This window comes from Seriola lalandi, unplaced genomic scaffold (assembly GCF_002814215.2).
Source record: "Seriola lalandi dorsalis isolate HSWRI2012SDOR001 ecotype SW California unplaced genomic scaffold, Sedor1 jcf7180002054537, whole genome shotgun sequence".
NCBI lineage: Eukaryota > Metazoa > Chordata > Actinopteri > Carangiformes > Carangidae > Seriola > Seriola lalandi.
In genome coordinates this window covers 741,713-760,418 of record NW_019525090.1, presented here as the reverse complement: position 1 = coordinate 760,418, position 18,706 = coordinate 741,713, and the positions used below count along the sequence as shown (strand labels likewise).

Sequence of the window (18,706 nt, the reverse complement as noted above, 5' to 3'; positions counted from 1 at the left end):
ATCACTGAGACTTTATTGACAGGACTCACACTGTGGGGACATGGAGATTGATCACCTGCCAGGTCTTCACCCCAATAATTAAAGCCTGTGTCCCTCTGTGTGTGTGTGTGTGTGTGTGTATGTGTGTGTGTGTGTGTGTTCTGTCTGGTCCTGCCCACCCTTAATGAAGGCAGGGTCACTCCTGTGGTAGACAGTCTCACTGAGCCGGTTTAAAAAAAAAAAAGAAAAAAAAAAAAAAGGAGGAAATAGGACGTAATTACCTTGAAAACTGGGGGTTGTGCTCCTGGCTCATTTACCTTAATCGAATTTCGATATCCACCTCTCATTAGACTTGACCCCCTACCACTGGGACAAGCTAACCGCTCACCAACCCCTGCTACAGAGGGCTAATCAAAAGGGTCAGTTATCCATCTGGGTCCAAGCTGGCTATTAAAAAGCAGCAAGCCTTCAATTTTTAAAATAAAAGCAGATGGAAGAGCAAATAACTAAAAAGTGTATTTGGCCAGAGTGGATTTTGTGTGTTCAGGGTTGTGGCTACAATTAAAAGGTCAATTACTGATTTTTGAAGTGCACTCTTTTCCTCTAATAAAGTTTGGATTGCTGCAGATGCTCTCAAATGAAACATTGAACAATGAAGAAAATAAGACTTTTAGTATTATAAGGGTACCAAGTTTAATGTACCAGGGCCAAATGTACCAAGAAACCCCAAAAACCAGGTTGGGAATTATAGCAGATGTAATGCTGCATACATGTCACATTGTTCAGATTGTTTACGGTGAATGAGAAAAAAATGTTCACAATAGTCTGAGTTCAAATTCCAAGTTTGAGATATCAGTAATTTTGGACAGCTACGATATCAAAAAGAACTACAATAAAAAAAAAAACTGTTTAAAGAACTACTATGAATCCACAATAGCTGGCAGTGACATGCAAATAAAAATCAAATATTAACACTAATAGACGGTTAATTTAAAGGGAACTACATACTACAGTATTTATAAGGGTCTGGTTTCATTCATTAATAAAGCATTAACAATGCATAACACAACACAAAGTAGCTAATTTAGGCTACTTCAGTGATGTGACTTCAACACTAGCAGATTTAACCATCATGAAATAATGTGTGAACGCTCCCAATTTGGAATAACAGGTGACTTTCCTGTTCCTCCCACTCTGACGACATTGCTTGAGCGCAGTCTAAATCTTTTATCCACTACACCTCACTAATGTTCATTGCCTGTTAAGTCCATACTGCTGTAATCTCTGTTGCAATCACAATGCTTGTCCTAACCTGACCGCTCTAATTCCTCCTGCTATTGGGTCAGAAGTAGGGGTAAGCCTGTTGGCTGCAACCTTTTATCTAATTAAAGTGCAGCCAAAGTGAAATCTGAGAAACACCATGATCTGATCTCAGCCTGGACTGCGTTACTGTATATCAGATGTTCTTTGACTCTGCCTGAGAGGAGAAAATCAGAGCAGAGCTGCTGTTAGGAACTGCACCCTGCATGCCAATAGGTCATAGTTAACCAACAATCAGTGAAATTACAGCTGTGAACACATTATTGAGAGCACATTGCAAAGATTGTGAAATCAAATAAAAACATAATAAACCACTGGAGAAAGGGGCAAGTCTGCATGACTGAAGAGGACATGGCATTGCTAGTTTGTATTCAGTCTGAACATTCAAATGCCACAGAGAGGAGGAAGAAAATGGTTGCAGATTAATACACTAAGCTACCCTTATTTCCTTTTCACCCCTATTTTCCTCCTGAATCTATTGCCCTTTCCGAGGTTATCCTTGAAATGCAACACTTCAGCTGAAGCATGTAAAGGTGAAATAAACCTGCGTAATGCAGCATGCTTGACTAGCCTATATGTCTGTATAAGAGTGCCCATTCTCCTCTGTGCATGCAGTTTTGCCCCCTTGCCTCAGGTCAAATGAAGGAAGAAGAGGGGGTATACACACAGTCAGAGGCAGATTGGGAAGTCCACGTACCCCGATGATAGCATTCAGCTCAGTCATTGTCACCTGCTTGGCCCGCTCAACAGCCTGAGCCACCTGCTGTTGATGCTGCCGGACACATAAACACAAAGATGAGATTCCTGATGGTAAAGAATTCATTACAAAGTCAAACTGAAAAAAGATGGTTTACCTACGCAAGTAGGTACCTGCACAAATAGGCACTTTAGAGCTGAGGGGGAAAATATTCTCCACAATGCACAGAAGTCATTTAATCCTACTTAAAGTCAATGATACAACAGTAAAAAAAAAAAAAAAAAAAAAACCCTCAGTATGTGTTGTGTGTGTCGTGCAGTGAGAAATGGTGGTCAGAGTGAATAAAACGACTACAACTGAAATCTGTTGTCAGTTATAGGACAGCCAGTTTTAGTTCCTTGCATGTTTAGTCATGTCTGCTTTGTTCTTCAGAAAAGCCTGTAAGTTTGGCAGAACTATCATTTCTATTTTTTGTATTTTGTTTGGCAGTTTATTAAATAACAAGGAGAAGGAAAGGGAGCAGCATGTTTTGGTAATGCTGAGTGATTAAAATAATTGACACGTTTTTATTTATTCATTTATTATTCAAATATATTATTGAGTGGGGCTGTGCTGGTAAAACTCAATTCAATAATGTTTTCATGATTAAGACGACTGCTTCAAATCTGTATTCCTAATAAGTAATGACTGTATGTATTGCAGTATTATAAGATGCCGTTGACACAATAGCTCTGCACAATAGCCACCCTTACAATTTAATGTATAGTTACTATACTTAGTGAATGAAATGAGTCTCATTCACATTCTTAAACTGCTGCTAGCTTTGTTGACACTCACCTCTTGTGACAAGAACGGCATGATCTGAGCCAGAATTGCATTGAGACGTTTGGCAATCTCAGTCTGTAGGAGAAGAGAGATAAAATATTAGAATGATAGTGTTTCAGTATACTGCATGCCACAAGCAACACTATAATTAAGCAGTTAAACAAATACCTATAATACAAAAGGGGTGTGCATTTGTGCACACACACAAATGTTTCCAGCGACCATCTAGGTAGACCATGTATTTCTTAACTAAATTGGGGCCGCCTTAGAACAAATTTACTTCCCTCTCTCTCCTGCCTCCATTCGGCCTTATTTCATTAGGAGGCTGAAATATGCTAATACCATCTGGCTGTAGAGACCCTAATGAGGTCCATACTTCATAATTACAGCCCATAGAGAGGAGGGTGGGGAACGCTGAAGCAGACAGGTTAACTCTCTGGCCCTATCTATCAGAGGCATCTTTGGTATCGACCATGGAATATTAGCTGGGAGAGTTAGATGATACTGCAGGGCTTGACAAACATAGAGCACTTTACAGCACTGCATTTGGAAAAATGGATATACTCTACTAGCCGTCTACCACACTTGAATGTCCCAAGACATTTTGCCCAAACCCATTTCCCTTTTTAAAATCTGTACTTTCCACAGAGAGAGGAGGAATAAGAGGACGAGGAAGAGAGAAACACAAAAGTAGAAAGCAGGATGAAGGAGAAGGGGTGGGGTGGGGGGTGATGAATGGTGAAGTGAAACCCTCTGATTTGACACTAAGGTAATGTGGTTTGACTGAACTGAGGGAGGTGAACTAATTGATTCTGAGAGATTAGGGGTGGAAGCCCAGCAGGTGTGTGTGGGGTGAAGAGGTCTTTCCCGCCGTTTTATACGGTGCTGCATTCCACTCATTTTCTCCCTTAACCTTGTTTGACTGTGAAAGGGGGAGGGAGGAGAAAGAAAGTGGAAAAAAGGGGAAAGGAGGTGCCAGTAGCCCTTTGCACAACCTCTGTGTCACTCTTTCCTTTTTGGAGGAGGGGAGACAGGAAAAGAAGGAAAGAAGAGGGGACAGACCTTTACTGGCCTGTCAGGAATTATCTCACAACCCCCGTCTGACCTTAGACGCACTGTGCTTTCTCTCTCCATCCAGCCTCCCCCCTCCCTGCTCCTCCAAATGCTTCTTCACACCCCTCCATGCTAATCTCTCCTCTGTGCCCTCCTCCCTCCTTCCTCCTCTTCCTCTGTCATCTTCCCCCTCTTCTGTTGCTGGGGCAACGCTATCTGGCACGGCTGATCGTTATGTAAATTGGGCTGGGGCCCTGACCAGAACAGCCTGTAAAATCATATTAGGCGCAGCACAGAGGCAGGTCATTAAATTGAATTTTCGGCCTGTCGATCTGATCGGCACGGGAAATTAATGAGGGATAACTGTGGGGAAGGGGGGGGGGCAGACATAGAGAGAGGGGGAAGCGAGAGAGGGGGCTCTATGGAGACTCATAAACCATCATCATTAGCGGGGGCTGGATACAATGACACACAGTAGGATTAGAGTGTTTCAGTATCACACCACTTCTCTGGAAATGGCTGCAAGGGGAGCAACATGGGGCTTGTAGGAAACAGCGGTATACTGATACACTCGGCTATTAGAGCAACAACATTACAAACCCTCACCACAAACCAATTCACAAAGAAAGGCATCCATTTGTTTGTACCAACTCGCCACTCCAGAGCCACCATCTGAAGCCAAAAACATTCATGGAATGCAGGTGCACTCTGCCTTTTGTGTTGAAACGTTCAGTGCACTGTGCTAAAAACACACCGGGTTCTCCCTGCGGTTCATTTTGAAAGGCAAGCTGGAGCACCAGGTGGTATGAGAGCTGAGATCATGCTGAGATGTTTTCAGGGTTTTTTAAGGTTAAATGTTCCCGAACCCTTGGCTTCCTTTGAAATTTACCCCAGAGTTAGACTATTACTTTGGAGCCAGGAAATAAAACAATAGAACAGACTTCCTTCGCATCCATTTTTGTTTTTCCTTTTGTGCCCTAATTATTGCAATGCTGATGTTGGACAATTTGCCTGTCATATCTCAGGTACGATTTAAGAGAATGTGAGGGCAATCCTGACTCACATGTCAACCTGAGACATACTATAAAACCCTTCAACTGAATCACTGCCTTTATCAGCTACATCTTGTTCTTGCTTTTCAAATTTAGTCACTCTACACTGTTCAGGCAGAGTTCACACGTTACGGAGGGCAAATCGGCACATGGCTTATTTACAAGACTTTTTGACAGCCATTTTGAAGGAGAAAAATACTGATAACACATCACATCCGATGACTCCCAGCACTCTTAAATGACTCCCACTTTACTTTGGAGGCACTATTTTCCACAGTGCTTTTAGTGGCAGAGACAGGCACTGGAAAGAGTTTATTGACACTTAAAGCCACTGAAAACAGAAGCCTTTGAGCCAGCAGAAGCTTTTCACTGCAGCTCCACAATTACAGGTACTCAGGGTTGTCTAGTAGCACCAGAGTTTGGAGAGGCTCTCTCTCCATTGCATCCCTCTGTCAATGGTGCGTTGAAAGCCATTTGGCTGTTTGTCGCTCCAGGCATTAGCCCCCAAGTGGAGAGCAGAGTCTCTGACGAGGATTCAATTGGCGAGGAAAACAAGTGGCATATGATGGGAGGGGGGCAGAGATGGCTGTTTGGGAATTATCTTCTCAGCCAGAGCCGAGGAAGAAAGAGGCACTTAGAGGTATCTTGTTCATTACAAATGCATGAAGAATATTTTGCATGTGCATGTCATTCTATTTTGAGCTCATACACACAAAAATGAAGTGACATCCTTTTCTGCAGGGGAGCATATGGAAATGGGCTGTTTTCCAACAGATTACATTTGATTTCGTTAGAGTTCAAATCCTGATGATGTAGACAATATTTATTTATAGTTTTTATTTTGAATTATGCAGTTCATGTGTACAGACACACACACACACACACACACACACACACACACACACACACAAGTCTTTTCATCCATTTCACCACATCAACACTGGCACACAAAACCATCATCAGCTGGGTTGAGTACACACATATACACACACACACCAAGACACTAATTGTGTAACTCTGTTCTACCAGCCCTTCTAGCCTGGCTATCAAAATAAAGCTTGTCTCACAGCCTCCAGTAACCTCGTCAACCTCCCTTGAGAGACTGTGTGTGTGTTCTCGTAGTCAGTTTGTTTTGGCTTAGAGACAGGTCGGCCATCATCACCTTGGCAAACAATTCCAGGAATCATGTATAAATTATTCATTTGCACAAGCTCTCTTTCTTCCTCCCTCTGCTCCTTCTTTTCACCCTCTTCCTCCATCCAGGAAACGGACATGACTCTCCTCGATAAAGCACTTTCTCTGTTTCCCTCATTCATTCAAGAAGTAAGGAAATGGATACATAAAACAGATTCACAAAATGGCTACCAAGATGTGCAACAAAAGTAAGCAGCCAAATTTAATAATAAGGTACAGGATCCACTTATGGTTAACAGGTGGGGTTGATTTTCTCTATTCATGTTCCTTTTGCTTTCAATTTACCAAAGGGAGAGCTGAAATCAAAATGTAGGCAAGCATACAAGAGAGATAAACAGGGAGCACAACAGAGAACAGAGGTAGTGAAAAACAAAGCAACCCCCACCACACCCACACCACAAAGTCAGCAGGGCACGTTGCTGAGGCAGCCTAATGAGCTGCGCTAATTAAAATCACTTATTGACAGCAAGCGAGGGTGATTACCTCCACCCTGCACTCTTTGCCATCATAAGAGACACTGTCAAAACAAATTACCCCCCAGCAGCCACACAGATCCCTTTGCAAGCAGCCATTCAGATCAGCAGCAGCGCAGGGGAAGCTGTGTGTCTGTTGGAACTTGAATTACAGTGTGTTTGTGTAAAGACACCACTGGTGTTACCATGTAAGGGATATGAGTATTTATTTTTATGCGCATATGTGTGTTCGTGCCCCTTCCTCTTCTTTTCAATCCAGCTTTGAAGCAATAACAACACAAAGTGAGTTTATCACACTGCAATAAATCTTCTACACGAGTGGCGTAATATGCCTGCCTGCATGCAATAATCCAGCCCCTCTCCCTTCCTACCAAATCACAAGGACAGCTAAGGGCTGTCTGTTTACCTCTCGCTGATGTCATCACAAACACTCGTTCACCAGGGATGGCAGAAAGCAGAGAGGGGAAGGGAGGTGGCAGGAATCATGCATTATTCACAATGCTCCGTCAACTCCACCAGGCTTATTGATAAACAAAGAAGATGCACAGGAGCGGACCAGTCGATTAACCCATTTACCCAGAAGCCTCTCACTCCTTTCCTGTCGCCACCCCCCCCCTCCTTTTCCCAGCTTGTCTTGTCCAATGCCACCAGCATCCACCCACAACAACCAGTTCCGCCCCCAACCATGCATTGCTTCAACCTCGTTTGTGATAAGTACCTAACAGATAACGCTCAAGAATGGTGGAGGGGGTTGAGATGCATCAAGTTCCTTGATAACCAGAATACACACCTAGTTAGCACACACAGCATCAGCAGACACATACTGCATGCCTATAAAAAAAAAAAAAAAAAAAACACGACTACACCTGATGAATTGTGCAGTGTGCTGCTGTTCCGACTGGGCTACCCTCCCACTGATGCCATTAACCTTCTGGATCTGAGGGCCATGAAGCCTCCACCCCACCTCTCTGTCTCTTACTCCCTCTCTGACAGACTCCCACTCTCATACATCATATCAAACAGCTAATGACACAAGGGCCATCATTCACATCACAATGTTGGGGTGGTGGGGCAGACAGGGGAGGGGGAAGCAATGAAAAGACATAAGGGCACAAGGAGGAGGTGGGAGAGGAGAATTGAGGAGGCAAAGATGACTGAGGGAAACAGAAGGAAAGGCAGAATATGAGAAAATGGAAATGTAAGTGTCAAAAGATAAAAGAGGGGCACCTTGAGATCATGTTAATCTTTTTCCCCCTTTAAGTGAACAGAATAAAAGATTATGCTGATACATACGAAATGTATACAAGAATACAAAAGAAGATGTGGGTTTTACACACCTGACTAAAAGCCTCAGGTCAGCTCTTTAATAAAACAGATGATTTGCAGTGCTATGTACAGGAGTTATCTGTCTTACATAGAGGGGTGTTGTATGACCTATAGAAGGGGGATATCTTACATTTAGGACTATAGTGTCTACAGTTTAGAGTGATCAGCAGATGACCACACCAAACACTAAAAGTCAACCAGTTCCTTACAGGCAACCATATATACTCCATATCATGTGGACATGCATAAACACGTCAGATGAAATATTCAAGGTGCCCACCTGCAGATATCTTACAGGTATGATAGAACCATCACATAACCTGGTGCCTGTTATGTGATGCTGTATTTTTGATTAATTTCTGCAAATCCTGGGTTGCAACTAACATTTTCACTATCAGGTTCATCTCTCAATTGTTTTATGATGGATTGTTTACTCCATAAAATGTAAATTAATAAACAAACAGTACAAAAATATTCTTCACAATTCAATTAAATGAAATTCTGAGAGAACTTGTTTTTCCCTACCAATTTTAAATTGAATTTAAAATAACATAAATCGGAAAAGCAGCAAATATTTGTTTTTACGAAACTTATCCCTGTGAATTTTTTCTTGATTAATGCTCCGTCTAATCTTCTCTAATTATTATTATTATTATCATTAACTAATTGTTACAGAGCTACAAAAAACACATACTGTATCCAAGGGACAACATGATGAAATTAACTCTTATTTCCAGCATGGTTTTGGACAATGTTACGATGTTAGGCACCAATATAGACAGAACCCATAAAAAAAAAAAAAAAAAAAAGTCACTGAGGGAAACGCTTATTTTCATACAGAGGAATATCAGAGCAGCACTGCTGGAGCTACTAAGCTGCTCGAGGACACTACAGGAGGGTACATTCTTGGTGGTGCAGGACTTCTAAGCCAACAAAGTATTTGGGTTAAGGGATGGTTTCCACAAACACTAGACAAACCTGCCTCCAACACTCTGGACTTGACAGGCCAAAGATCAACTAGAAGCAAATGAACAAAGAAGCCTCATGTGAAACGTGGTCGCTATTTCTAAGGCTTAGGTGATTTTAATATATATGCCCCTCATTCCTTCGTGCCTCCAGTTTACTGAAACTGCTTCCTGGGTGGTTTTGCCATATTCATCTTTAGAAGTCTTTCCACTGCAGCATGATGCCCAGTGCTGGGTGGCAGCTGAACTAATGAGCTTTTAGCCAGGCTGGCACTGGGGAAACAGACACAGAGTAGTGTCGGCATATGTGTGTGCACACGTACGTGTATGCGTGTGCATGCACGCACGCACACACACACAAACACACACACACACAGAAGGACAGAACACACAAAAACACATCCTCTCAGACTCTCTGCCAAATACTTCACTTTAATCTTATCAAACCATCCCCATCAGGCAGCATGCCCTTCGTGTTGTTTAGCCTGTCAGCATTTTCACTACAGGAAGCCAGTATGTGTATGCCTTCAAAAGGCATTTAAGGATGAGGGCAGAAACTAAGGTCAGGTATGTGTGTGTGTTAGTAGGTGTGTGTCGGTGTGTTTATATTCCTTCATCACTAGGGGAAAAAACAACATTGTTTTGGCTATACACAGACCATCTCTGATATGGCTACATACCTGTTTGTGCATCTCAATGTTGAGCCCATAGGACATCTCATAGTACTGTGAAACAGAGGAGAAAACATTAAAAAACTAAAACCTTTGTTTCTTTTTAATGACACATTTTCATTTGTACATTCAAAAAAGTGATTAGAGGCAAGATATGTATTCTTCAAAATGTACTGTATGCCCTTAAAAGTTACTTCTTAACAGAGGATTTGTTTGTGCAAAAAACAGTGGTTGACTGGTATGATATTTTATCAGTCCACTAGAGTACCCAAACAATTAAAGAGAAGCTGAATACATGTTTCAGCACAGGAGTGAACAATTAAAAAACACTGACATTAACCCAAGAGGTTGAAAACTTCATGTACTTTTTGCAGCCACAGCAGACAGATGACTGGCTACTGTTCCTGTTTACTTCTACTAGGCACTGCCAGTTTTTGAGCACAAACACTGTCTATGGCTTCAAAAACTAAGGGGAAAGCCAATGCTATTATTGAAAACAACATTATCTGCTGTTGTGTGCCAGAAGCTTGTGAGCCCACCACCAGATACAAACTAAAGCCTAATAGTTTGTCTGTCTTGTTTATCAAACACACAGCAAACAGTTTCCATTTATTATACCTACTCCCACCACCTTCTGGTTCCTCACAGGGAAAATAATATTTAACAAACATACTGCTGCGTTTGGTTAAAGTCATTCCTTTCATGTAAAAACAAGATAACCACACAAATACACAAACTAAGAGTGAAGTCTAAGTCATATCACTTGTTAGATAAAGACTGTTCTTTTTCAATGCACACAATGCAGCTTCCCTGTATTAAAAGAACTTTTGAGTTAGGCTGTCACTGCAAAGGCAAAGATTTCATTGTCTCTATCTGATCATCAGGGAGCTCTGAACTGAATGTAATATGATTTAATTGCAGCTTAGGAACAGTTTTACATTTAACCCTTCAAAGCATTTTCATTGAAATCCAGCACCTATCCCAAATTGAGATTAAAGTACTAACAAAGAGTGCACATAGCAACAAAGTTAAATGCCAGACAACACAAAACTTCAATTAGTGATAAAGCTGGGCAAAGCATCAATATTACTAGCTATTGATTTTTATTGTAATTGTACTCGAATGATATGATAGCTGAATCTGCCAATTATTGTTATCATCAACTAATCTTCTGATCATTTTTTGTCAATTCACTGATTAATAGTCCCAAAGGGACACCTTCAAATTGCTTGGCTTTGTCCAAACAATAGTTCAAAATCCAAACATGTTTAGTTTACAATCTTGAAAGACAAAGAAAATCAGCTACATTTCCCATTTTAGAAGCTGGAAACTGCAAATCTTTAGCAGTTTTGATTGAAAAGGACTTAAATGATTCATTCATTGTCAAAGCAGTCACTGATTCATTTGAGTCTATTGACTAATCAACTAATCTGAGTCTATGCTGTAACTGTTTTAGTTTTACACATGTGCAGAGTTTTGTCTGACACAGGTGTTTAGTTTACTGCACTGAACATCAATTTAATTATTTCATATTACATTTAAAATACATTTATATAGAGAAAATAGTATTCCTGTTAATATTGTGATATTATACACCAGGACCCAACAGCCAGTTAATTATCTTAATGCTTGGAAAAAAATGCAAAAGTCTCCCCATATCTGAGAAACCCCTGGGTGTGTCTAAAGTGTCTGAGCGACCCTGTATTTCACCTTAGGGGAGTATAATAAGAGTGCAGGAAACCCTCTGATTCATGCACAAAGCCAGCAGACCAGTCATTAACCCCCAGTGGGTCATGTTGGATGTGTTGGGGGGTGGGGTGGGGGGTGAAGGGTCATAAAGAGGACCCCAGAGCCATAGAGGGGGGTCGTCACACCCCACAATCAATAGTTGGACATTTGACCCCTGCTGGAGTTTCAACTGCCTCTCCATGCTCCCCCACCCTGCACCTTCTTATCCAATGAAAACACAGGCATGAGTCAACGGTACCAAGAAGCGACAAATACTAACATGGTCTTTGCAAAACACCACAGCTGCACCACCTGTGACTGTTCACCTGGGGCAAAAGGGAGGATACGCTATTAAATCAGATTCACAGCTTTATGATGATTGCTCTTACCATGACGTAGTGGCGCTGCATCTCAGTCTTTTCATTGGCCAGTTTATCGTACTCCACTTTAAGACTTCAAGAAGAGAAAAGAGGAAAAAAAGTAATATTTAATTTGTGACGCTAGTTTAATAACACATACTTAAAAGTGAACATCTTTATTTAAATGTTTAACAATAATAAAATTTAGTACATATACATTTTTCTTGTTCTTCATCAGTGTAGACTTAGTGAATGAAGCTACAAAAATGGAACAAAACAGAGGCAGCTTCCTCTTCCTATTCTTTCCAGGAAGTCAATGTTGTTTACTGTAGGCTAGTCATTACCTGTGGTACTGGGCCTGCAGGAACTGAAATTCGTCTTTGATCCTGTCGCAGGATTCTGCCACGGTGAACTTGAAGCCAGGCTGCCCTGGCTGGTGAGGTGCCTGAAAGGTGCAAGGTTAGAGATTCCACAGGTGTAAATACTGCTATCACAGCCCAGATAATAGTCTCATCTCTCTCTCACCACCTCCTCCTCACGTTTCTTGGTAAACTGTGTTTTTTCCCTTTATGGTCTGTCCTCACATTTCCCCTAAGCTCTGACTGGAGGAGGATAGAGCATGTTCAATGACATGGGGGGGGGGGTCACTTCATATGTCCTCGAAGTAATATTACATGGTAAGCAGAGGATGGTGAGTGAAGAATGCTTCAAATCAAACACATAGTTGTGGGGTTTCAGTGTATGCTGTGCAACAAGCACAATTAACCTTTTAGTACTAAACATGCAACTATAACAAACAGCAGTGAAATTAAATCAGTTTCCAGAAGGAGGTGATGATTGCTTTCTTGAGTTCAACCAAAATCTTTGATCTTGTTGCCAATAAACACGATCTCCCAGTTTCTTTCCTGGCAGAGTGAAGCGCCTCAGCAGCACTGATGCAGACCATAAATAGTAAGGTGTGGATCAGCAGCTCCACTCCACGAGCTAATTAGGCTATTTTGATGGGCGGTGCAGTTGCATCAATTTACAAACAGTGACAAAGACAGCTACTTACCGGATGCCGGCCTTGTGGATACATGTCGAGTCCTTTACACAAGGGAATCGCTGTGTTTTCTCTCTTTCCGTAATTTCAGTGAAGGTGCGGTAAATCACCGCCACCCCCTCCCCTGTACACGCAGGATGGCGGCGGACAAAGCCCTGTTCTCGCCTGCGAAGCGCGCACTCAGACCCCGACCACTGGATGTATCACCTCGTCGGCCTTTCCTTTGTACCTAAACAAACAGAAAACGGGGCAAAGCTGAGGAGCTGAATCACTTTCGCAGGAAGCGAGTGTAGCACCTTGGCTGTAAATCGACATGATTTTTTTTCTTTATGAACTTAACTGCACTATCTGTTACCTAAAAATGAGAATAAGATATGTTTTTTTATCTTCATTGTGGCATTGCGATTAAAAAAGAAAAATTTCCTACTGTGTTTGTCAAAAATCTAAATCTATCGCCTCGATGTGCACTACATTGGGGAAAACAAGTGTGACAGTAAAATGTGTATCAAATAAATCCCAAAGTTGAGACTTTTGATCACACCCTCAATGACATGATGCTTTGTTTTTTCTCTTAAACCTAACGACTTGTCTTCCACAAAGGGGGAAAAAGAACACACACAAGGATTGTTTTGGTGGTCCGGTTAGATCAGAAAACAAGGAGCTGCTGCTTTCAAAGTCGGCTGCCATAAAGCCACACCACCACCACCCGTCTTGTTAGCGGCTCTCTTCTTGTAGCTCTTTTTACCTTTGTTTCGACCGATTCCTCCCCTTTCTTCTCCACAGGTAAAATAAATTAGTATCCAAACACAAAGCTTAATATCCTCGACCCGTAACCGTCACCACGGAGTGATAAGAGCAGAAAATGTCCGTCGCCGTTTCTATTTTTCATACACTTGCTTCTTGAGAGTCCTTTAAAAACCCCGATGATCCCGCGGCGGAGAACGTCTCTCCGTCCGGTCGGACGTTGGAAACCACTCGATTGGGACGAGTTGTTGACAGCAGACAACTTCAAAGTATGCCTATATTAGATCCAGTAATCGTACACGAATCTTCCAGTAAGTCCAAAGAATATTTAAAGCGAAAAAACGGGTTAATTTTTTTGAAAATGTCGACCGTTGTGAAATATACCACTAGCTTGCTGTTGGGTATACCCAGTTCCTCCGCCGCTCGCGGTACCACACACAGACTGCTCACTGACACGAGGACCCGACTGCCGAGAGAGGGCCCCGCACTAACCAATCGGGTTCTCCGAAGGAGTTTAGCATCGTTGACAAATCACAGCGCTGTATCCCCACGTGGGGTATCCACCAAACCGGTGTTGTGATTGGCCTGCAATCTGTGACCTCACACATTCGCCATTTTGGATTTGAAGTGACATTCAGTGCGTTCAACAACTTGTTCAAAACAAAGGCAATAATTTATATGTCCGTGCATCGCAGCCGGTGTTTCAGCGTTTCCATTATTAGTATGTACCTGAAGATTTTACCATTAAAAGCTATGCCGATTCAAATTCACTACATGCTGATGTAAACAAGAAAATAACCCCACCAACCAAAGACAGAATGTATCATTTTAATACAAGCACTAGGCTGTAAATGTGCTCAGTATTTGAACAAATTATATGTAAAGCTAGTCTGAAGTCTGAAACAGGAAGATCACACTTTCTGCTCTCATTTCAAGGAGAGGTAGAGATGCCAAGCAAAAGAAATAGGTCCTGATACTATGCCAAGAAAAATAGGAGCTCATAGAAATTCATTCAAGACCCGAAGTGCGCAGAAGATGTGAATACTGCTTAATCTACAGCAGAGTGTCCTTTGAGTGACTTGAATTGATCGACCTATTTCTAACGAGACCTCAAGCATCTACAAGCTTTCCTATCAGCAGCACTAGGTAGGCTACAACACGTCTGCGCTTCAGGATATCAGCCTATCACGTGTTGCTCACTATACCAGGCCCCACGTGGGTCCTCCCCTCCCCTCCCCTCCTCATCTCTCCCCTCCACTGCTCTTTATCCAATGGTGTGCCAGCTGTCTTCCTCCGAGGCTTACAATTGGCTCAGCGCTAGAAAAGCTGTCTGTCAGGAGCCCGGGTTGTCAATTAAACCCACGTTGGGTACGGCGCTGACAAATGCCTGTGCTACTCTCCCTCCTGCCTGCGAATAGTGCCTGGAATGGCTGCTTAATTAGCTTCGAATGGCTTTTCCTTTCAGCTCAAACAATCTGTCACTACCATGTGGTAAAAAGAGCCTTGCATAAAACAAAAGCAGGAAAAAAAAAAAGCCAGTAGGGGCTAAATATCAGTTTGATCCCCCCCACCCCACCCCCTTCAACCCCTCCTCCATGAAAACATTTGCTGCAAAACAAAGCTTTTACCTCGCTCAAACATTGGCTCATTTCATTCATCTGTTTCTGTCCTCATTTTCTTCTAAAACTGTATTTATTTGTTTATCTGGGTGTCCATTTAGTCCCTTCACATTTAAATTCAAGATGGGATTTTTGTACTCCCTGAAACAAGTAGACCAGGTTTTACAAGCTTATAAGATATTTATTATTTTATTACATCATTTGAATTATTGGGAAGTTGTTAAATGTTATTGCCAGTAGTTTAATTGTGTGAAAGTAAGAGAGAAGCTGGCTTGGGACCGAAAGGTTGCTGGTTCCAATCCCTGGACCGGCAGGAAGAAAAATGGGTGGGGGGCAGTGGTTTCCCCTCCTTCAACATCCATGGCTTGAGTGCTCTTGAGCAAGGCACCTCAACCCCCCAACTGCATGCCAGGTGCTGCAGCGCAGCTGCCCATTTCTCCTTGTGTGTGTGCTCACTAGTCCTCGTGTGTGTTTGTGTGCTCATTGCTCACTGCTGTGTGTGTGTATTGTCACTACTTATGGGTGGGTTAAACACAGCGGCCAAATTTCCTGTGTGTCTAAAATATACTTGAACAATAAAGGATTCTTACTAGTATTTTTAGTTTAAAATAAATGAATCCCTTCATCAAGATGATTCTTTTTTTTTTTTTGATGTCCATGTATGGCACATTTACAGATGTCAACAATGAAATTAAGAGACAATTGAAGTCTGAAGAATATGATACAGAACATTGAATAAGTACAGTATTTGACATAAACTAGAGCAACCAAATTGGATAGTAGAAAACAAATTATTTGTGAATATTATTTTGCAGGGCCTAAACTGCGCATTCAAAAAATAAAATAAAAAAAGAAAACATTTAGTTCCTTCATGAAAAATGTATCTCAATTCTATTTATTTATTTTCATTATGTTCATAACACAAAGATAATTTAAACAAAGTATTTCTAAAATGTAGATAGACCTGCTTAAGTACATCTCAGATCTAAACTCAATTTTGGTACATTTCATATTATTTTCAGCATAAAATGCCCAAAACTCAAGAAATATACCAAATTTTATACATCACTGTAGCTAGCATGCTGTCAGCTTTAGCTGTTGCTTAGCAACAAATGGATCCCTTCTGCAGATGCTCTGACATGAGTTGGGATAATAACTGACGTACTGAGGACATGTCAGTATGCTACACACTCACTGCGAGACTTTAAAGAAGGTTTGTCATACAAAATTTCAGATGATAAATTATCTTATAGCAGTCCTAGTAGTGATTATAGTAGTTTGAGTAGGAACAGACTTTTTGAACTTGTCAAAATCCAAACTTCCTGGAGGAATTTTATTCCTTCTCTCAACAGTTGTGGTGTGACATAACAGAGAATGGCACAGATATAAAGACTTTAAAAATGAGCATTTAGTATGACACAACCTTGCCAGAAAAATTGAAATTATACAAGAAAGGTTGCCTAAAAGTTAATTACATAATCTGAGTTATAACATGGTGATATATTCACATCTTTAATATGCTTGATATATTTTAATAAAAAGTATGAAAAGTTCATTATTGAGTTATGGAAAAAATTCTAATTATAAACTAATCTTTCTGTAAAATAAAAAAAAAATTCACTGAAATAATTTCCTCTCTGCCTCTCCGTTGTTTGACCTTTGACCTTTAACACACATACTGGTGGACTCTATAAATCCTGGCTGCATGTGTAAGAAACATGGACCAAGACAAGAACATGTACATGAATTCAGATTTCAGGAGCAATCTAGCATCCAACTCTGTGTAGTCTCCATTGTTTTGTTTCACAGAGCAGCGGCACAATGGATCGGTGGTTCACTTCACCTCAGGCTTTTTCTGTATGAAGTTTGTTTGTGTGTATTTCCTTACTCTATTTTCCTCTCATATTCCAGAGACATGCTAGTCAGTTGTGTTAGAGATTTAATTTCCCATAGGTTTGAATGTTGAGGTGTTTCTACCTGAATAACCTGTCTACACACTGTAATCTGGTTACTGCCACCCTTGAGATGATTTAATGTCTATGTGTGCTTATGAGTAATGAACGGTTTTAGGGTGTTAAAAACAAAATAATCCACAGTTATTTGTAAAGTTTGCATGACCGAAATGCCCAAGAAGAGTGTCAATGCTAAGAACGTTTTCCTCTACCTCAAATATGGGATACTGCCAAGTATAAAGTGGGAGGAAATTACTAAATATTTTATGATCACTTGTAAGTCACTTGGCAAGGAATTATTTCAACCTGCTCATTTTCATGTCACATTGAGATGGTTTGGCAGTTTGTTTCATTTCTAGAAACTATGTACATCTTACTGTTACTTTATGTTCTTACTGTGTATACAGGTTTCATTCAGGTATTTCAGACTCACACCTTTTATCTATTTCCCTCAAGCAAAGTGACTTTTTACATTTTACATAGAAACAATGAAAACTTACGTCTGTGTCCTCTACTTTGCATTGACACGAAGAGTTGCTAAGGTGTATTTCAAGTATGATGTACAACTCGTAGGTTTTAAGTTGTCAGCTATCAACTGTTTGCATATCAACAACATCCTCTAGTCATTATATCTGTGCTGAAGTGGGCAGGTACAGTTGACTTATGCAGAATTGCTGGTCAACTGTGCTGATATTTGTCAGTTTTCTCTGCACTGAGGATCCTGGCATTGGTATGTGTAGGTCCAGTGTGAGGATGTGGGTTATCTGGGAACTGGCAAACACAGCAGCGGTCTCCACAGGCCCGAGTCTCTGATTCAAGAACCACATACAAACATTATCATACAGCTTCATCTGACACTTTGAGGACTCTGGATATGTTTCACACACACACTAGCACACAAACACTCACACACAGATCCACTTTTCATCCTACTCAATAGAGAATGGCCTAGATTAGGAGGCAACAAAGGAGTGGGCTTCACCTCTGGGATAAGGGGGGGCAGTCTACCCTTGTAGACCTCTGCACTGTTTATTTGCACTGGAAACCCAGACGCTGTGAAACTCCCACTCTGAGGCACTACACAAATATTGGGGCTATTTGCAGAGGTGGTTTTAATTCTTCACAGAGCAATGATTGGCTCTTTTCACTCACATCTCTGCAAGAGTTTGGCCAATGGATTCCTCCAGCCTCCTTTGCTCCCCCAACACCACACCAGCTCACACCAGCCCCAAAATAAATATAACTGATGTATATTTTCAATGGCTTCGTGGCCACTAAAGACTCAAATCCCATTTACTCTGCTTATGGTATCACATTCTTTGCTCAAACAAACCCTCAGTACCAAAACCACAGCTTCTATAGCGAACCAATGCTGGTTCCTGCTTCTGCTGTATACATGGATCTCGATACTTCCTGAGAAGAGAAACCATGTTCACTTGCCTTTTGGAGGCCTGCAGTGTGAAAACAAGGAGGGGCTGTGCAAAGTAATAAAGCTGTTCTCGGGATATTTGGTGTGGTTTGTCAAGTTATAAATGAAGATTTCTTCAAGAGCTTAACACTGATTAGTGTTTTTCTTCTTGTGTGACTAGTCTCACCTTTGTGAAGTCAGCATCCATCAGGTTAATTACTTCATATATTCAACTGGCCGGTCTGTCGACCATCCTATTACTTTTCTTTGGCGTAATAAAAAATGGGACCTATTTCCAT

At 41.3% G+C, this 18,706-nt stretch overlaps 1 protein-coding gene across 8 annotated transcripts in view; it reads right to left on the bottom strand.

Annotated features, from left to right (window-relative positions):
- Nucleotides 1-13,881, bottom strand: part of tle3b (TLE family member 3, transcriptional corepressor b) — a 31,208-nt gene extending 17,327 nt beyond the window's left edge. For 5 of the 8 annotated variants that reach the window (XM_087176152.1, XM_087176149.1, XM_023414609.2 and 2 more), the window contains exons 1-7: nt 13,430-13,881; nt 12,697-12,913; nt 11,987-12,087; nt 11,673-11,736; nt 9,565-9,609; nt 2,834-2,896; nt 1,967-2,071 (exon numbers count right to left, since the gene is read on the bottom strand). In XM_087176152.1, coding sequence (XP_087032278.1) covers nt 1,967-2,071; nt 2,834-2,896; nt 9,565-9,609; nt 11,673-11,736; nt 11,987-12,087; nt 12,697-12,720 — 402 coding nt within the window. In that variant the 5' untranslated portion in view covers nt 12,721-12,913; nt 13,430-13,881. The remainder of the gene's footprint in view (nt 1-1,966; nt 2,072-2,833; nt 2,897-9,564; nt 9,610-11,672; nt 11,737-11,986; nt 12,088-12,696; nt 12,914-13,429) is intronic. The other 3 variants (XM_023414610.2, XM_087176153.1, XM_087176154.1) reach the window with 1 other exon arrangement.
- Nucleotides 13,882-18,706: the final 4,825 nt, after the last annotated feature.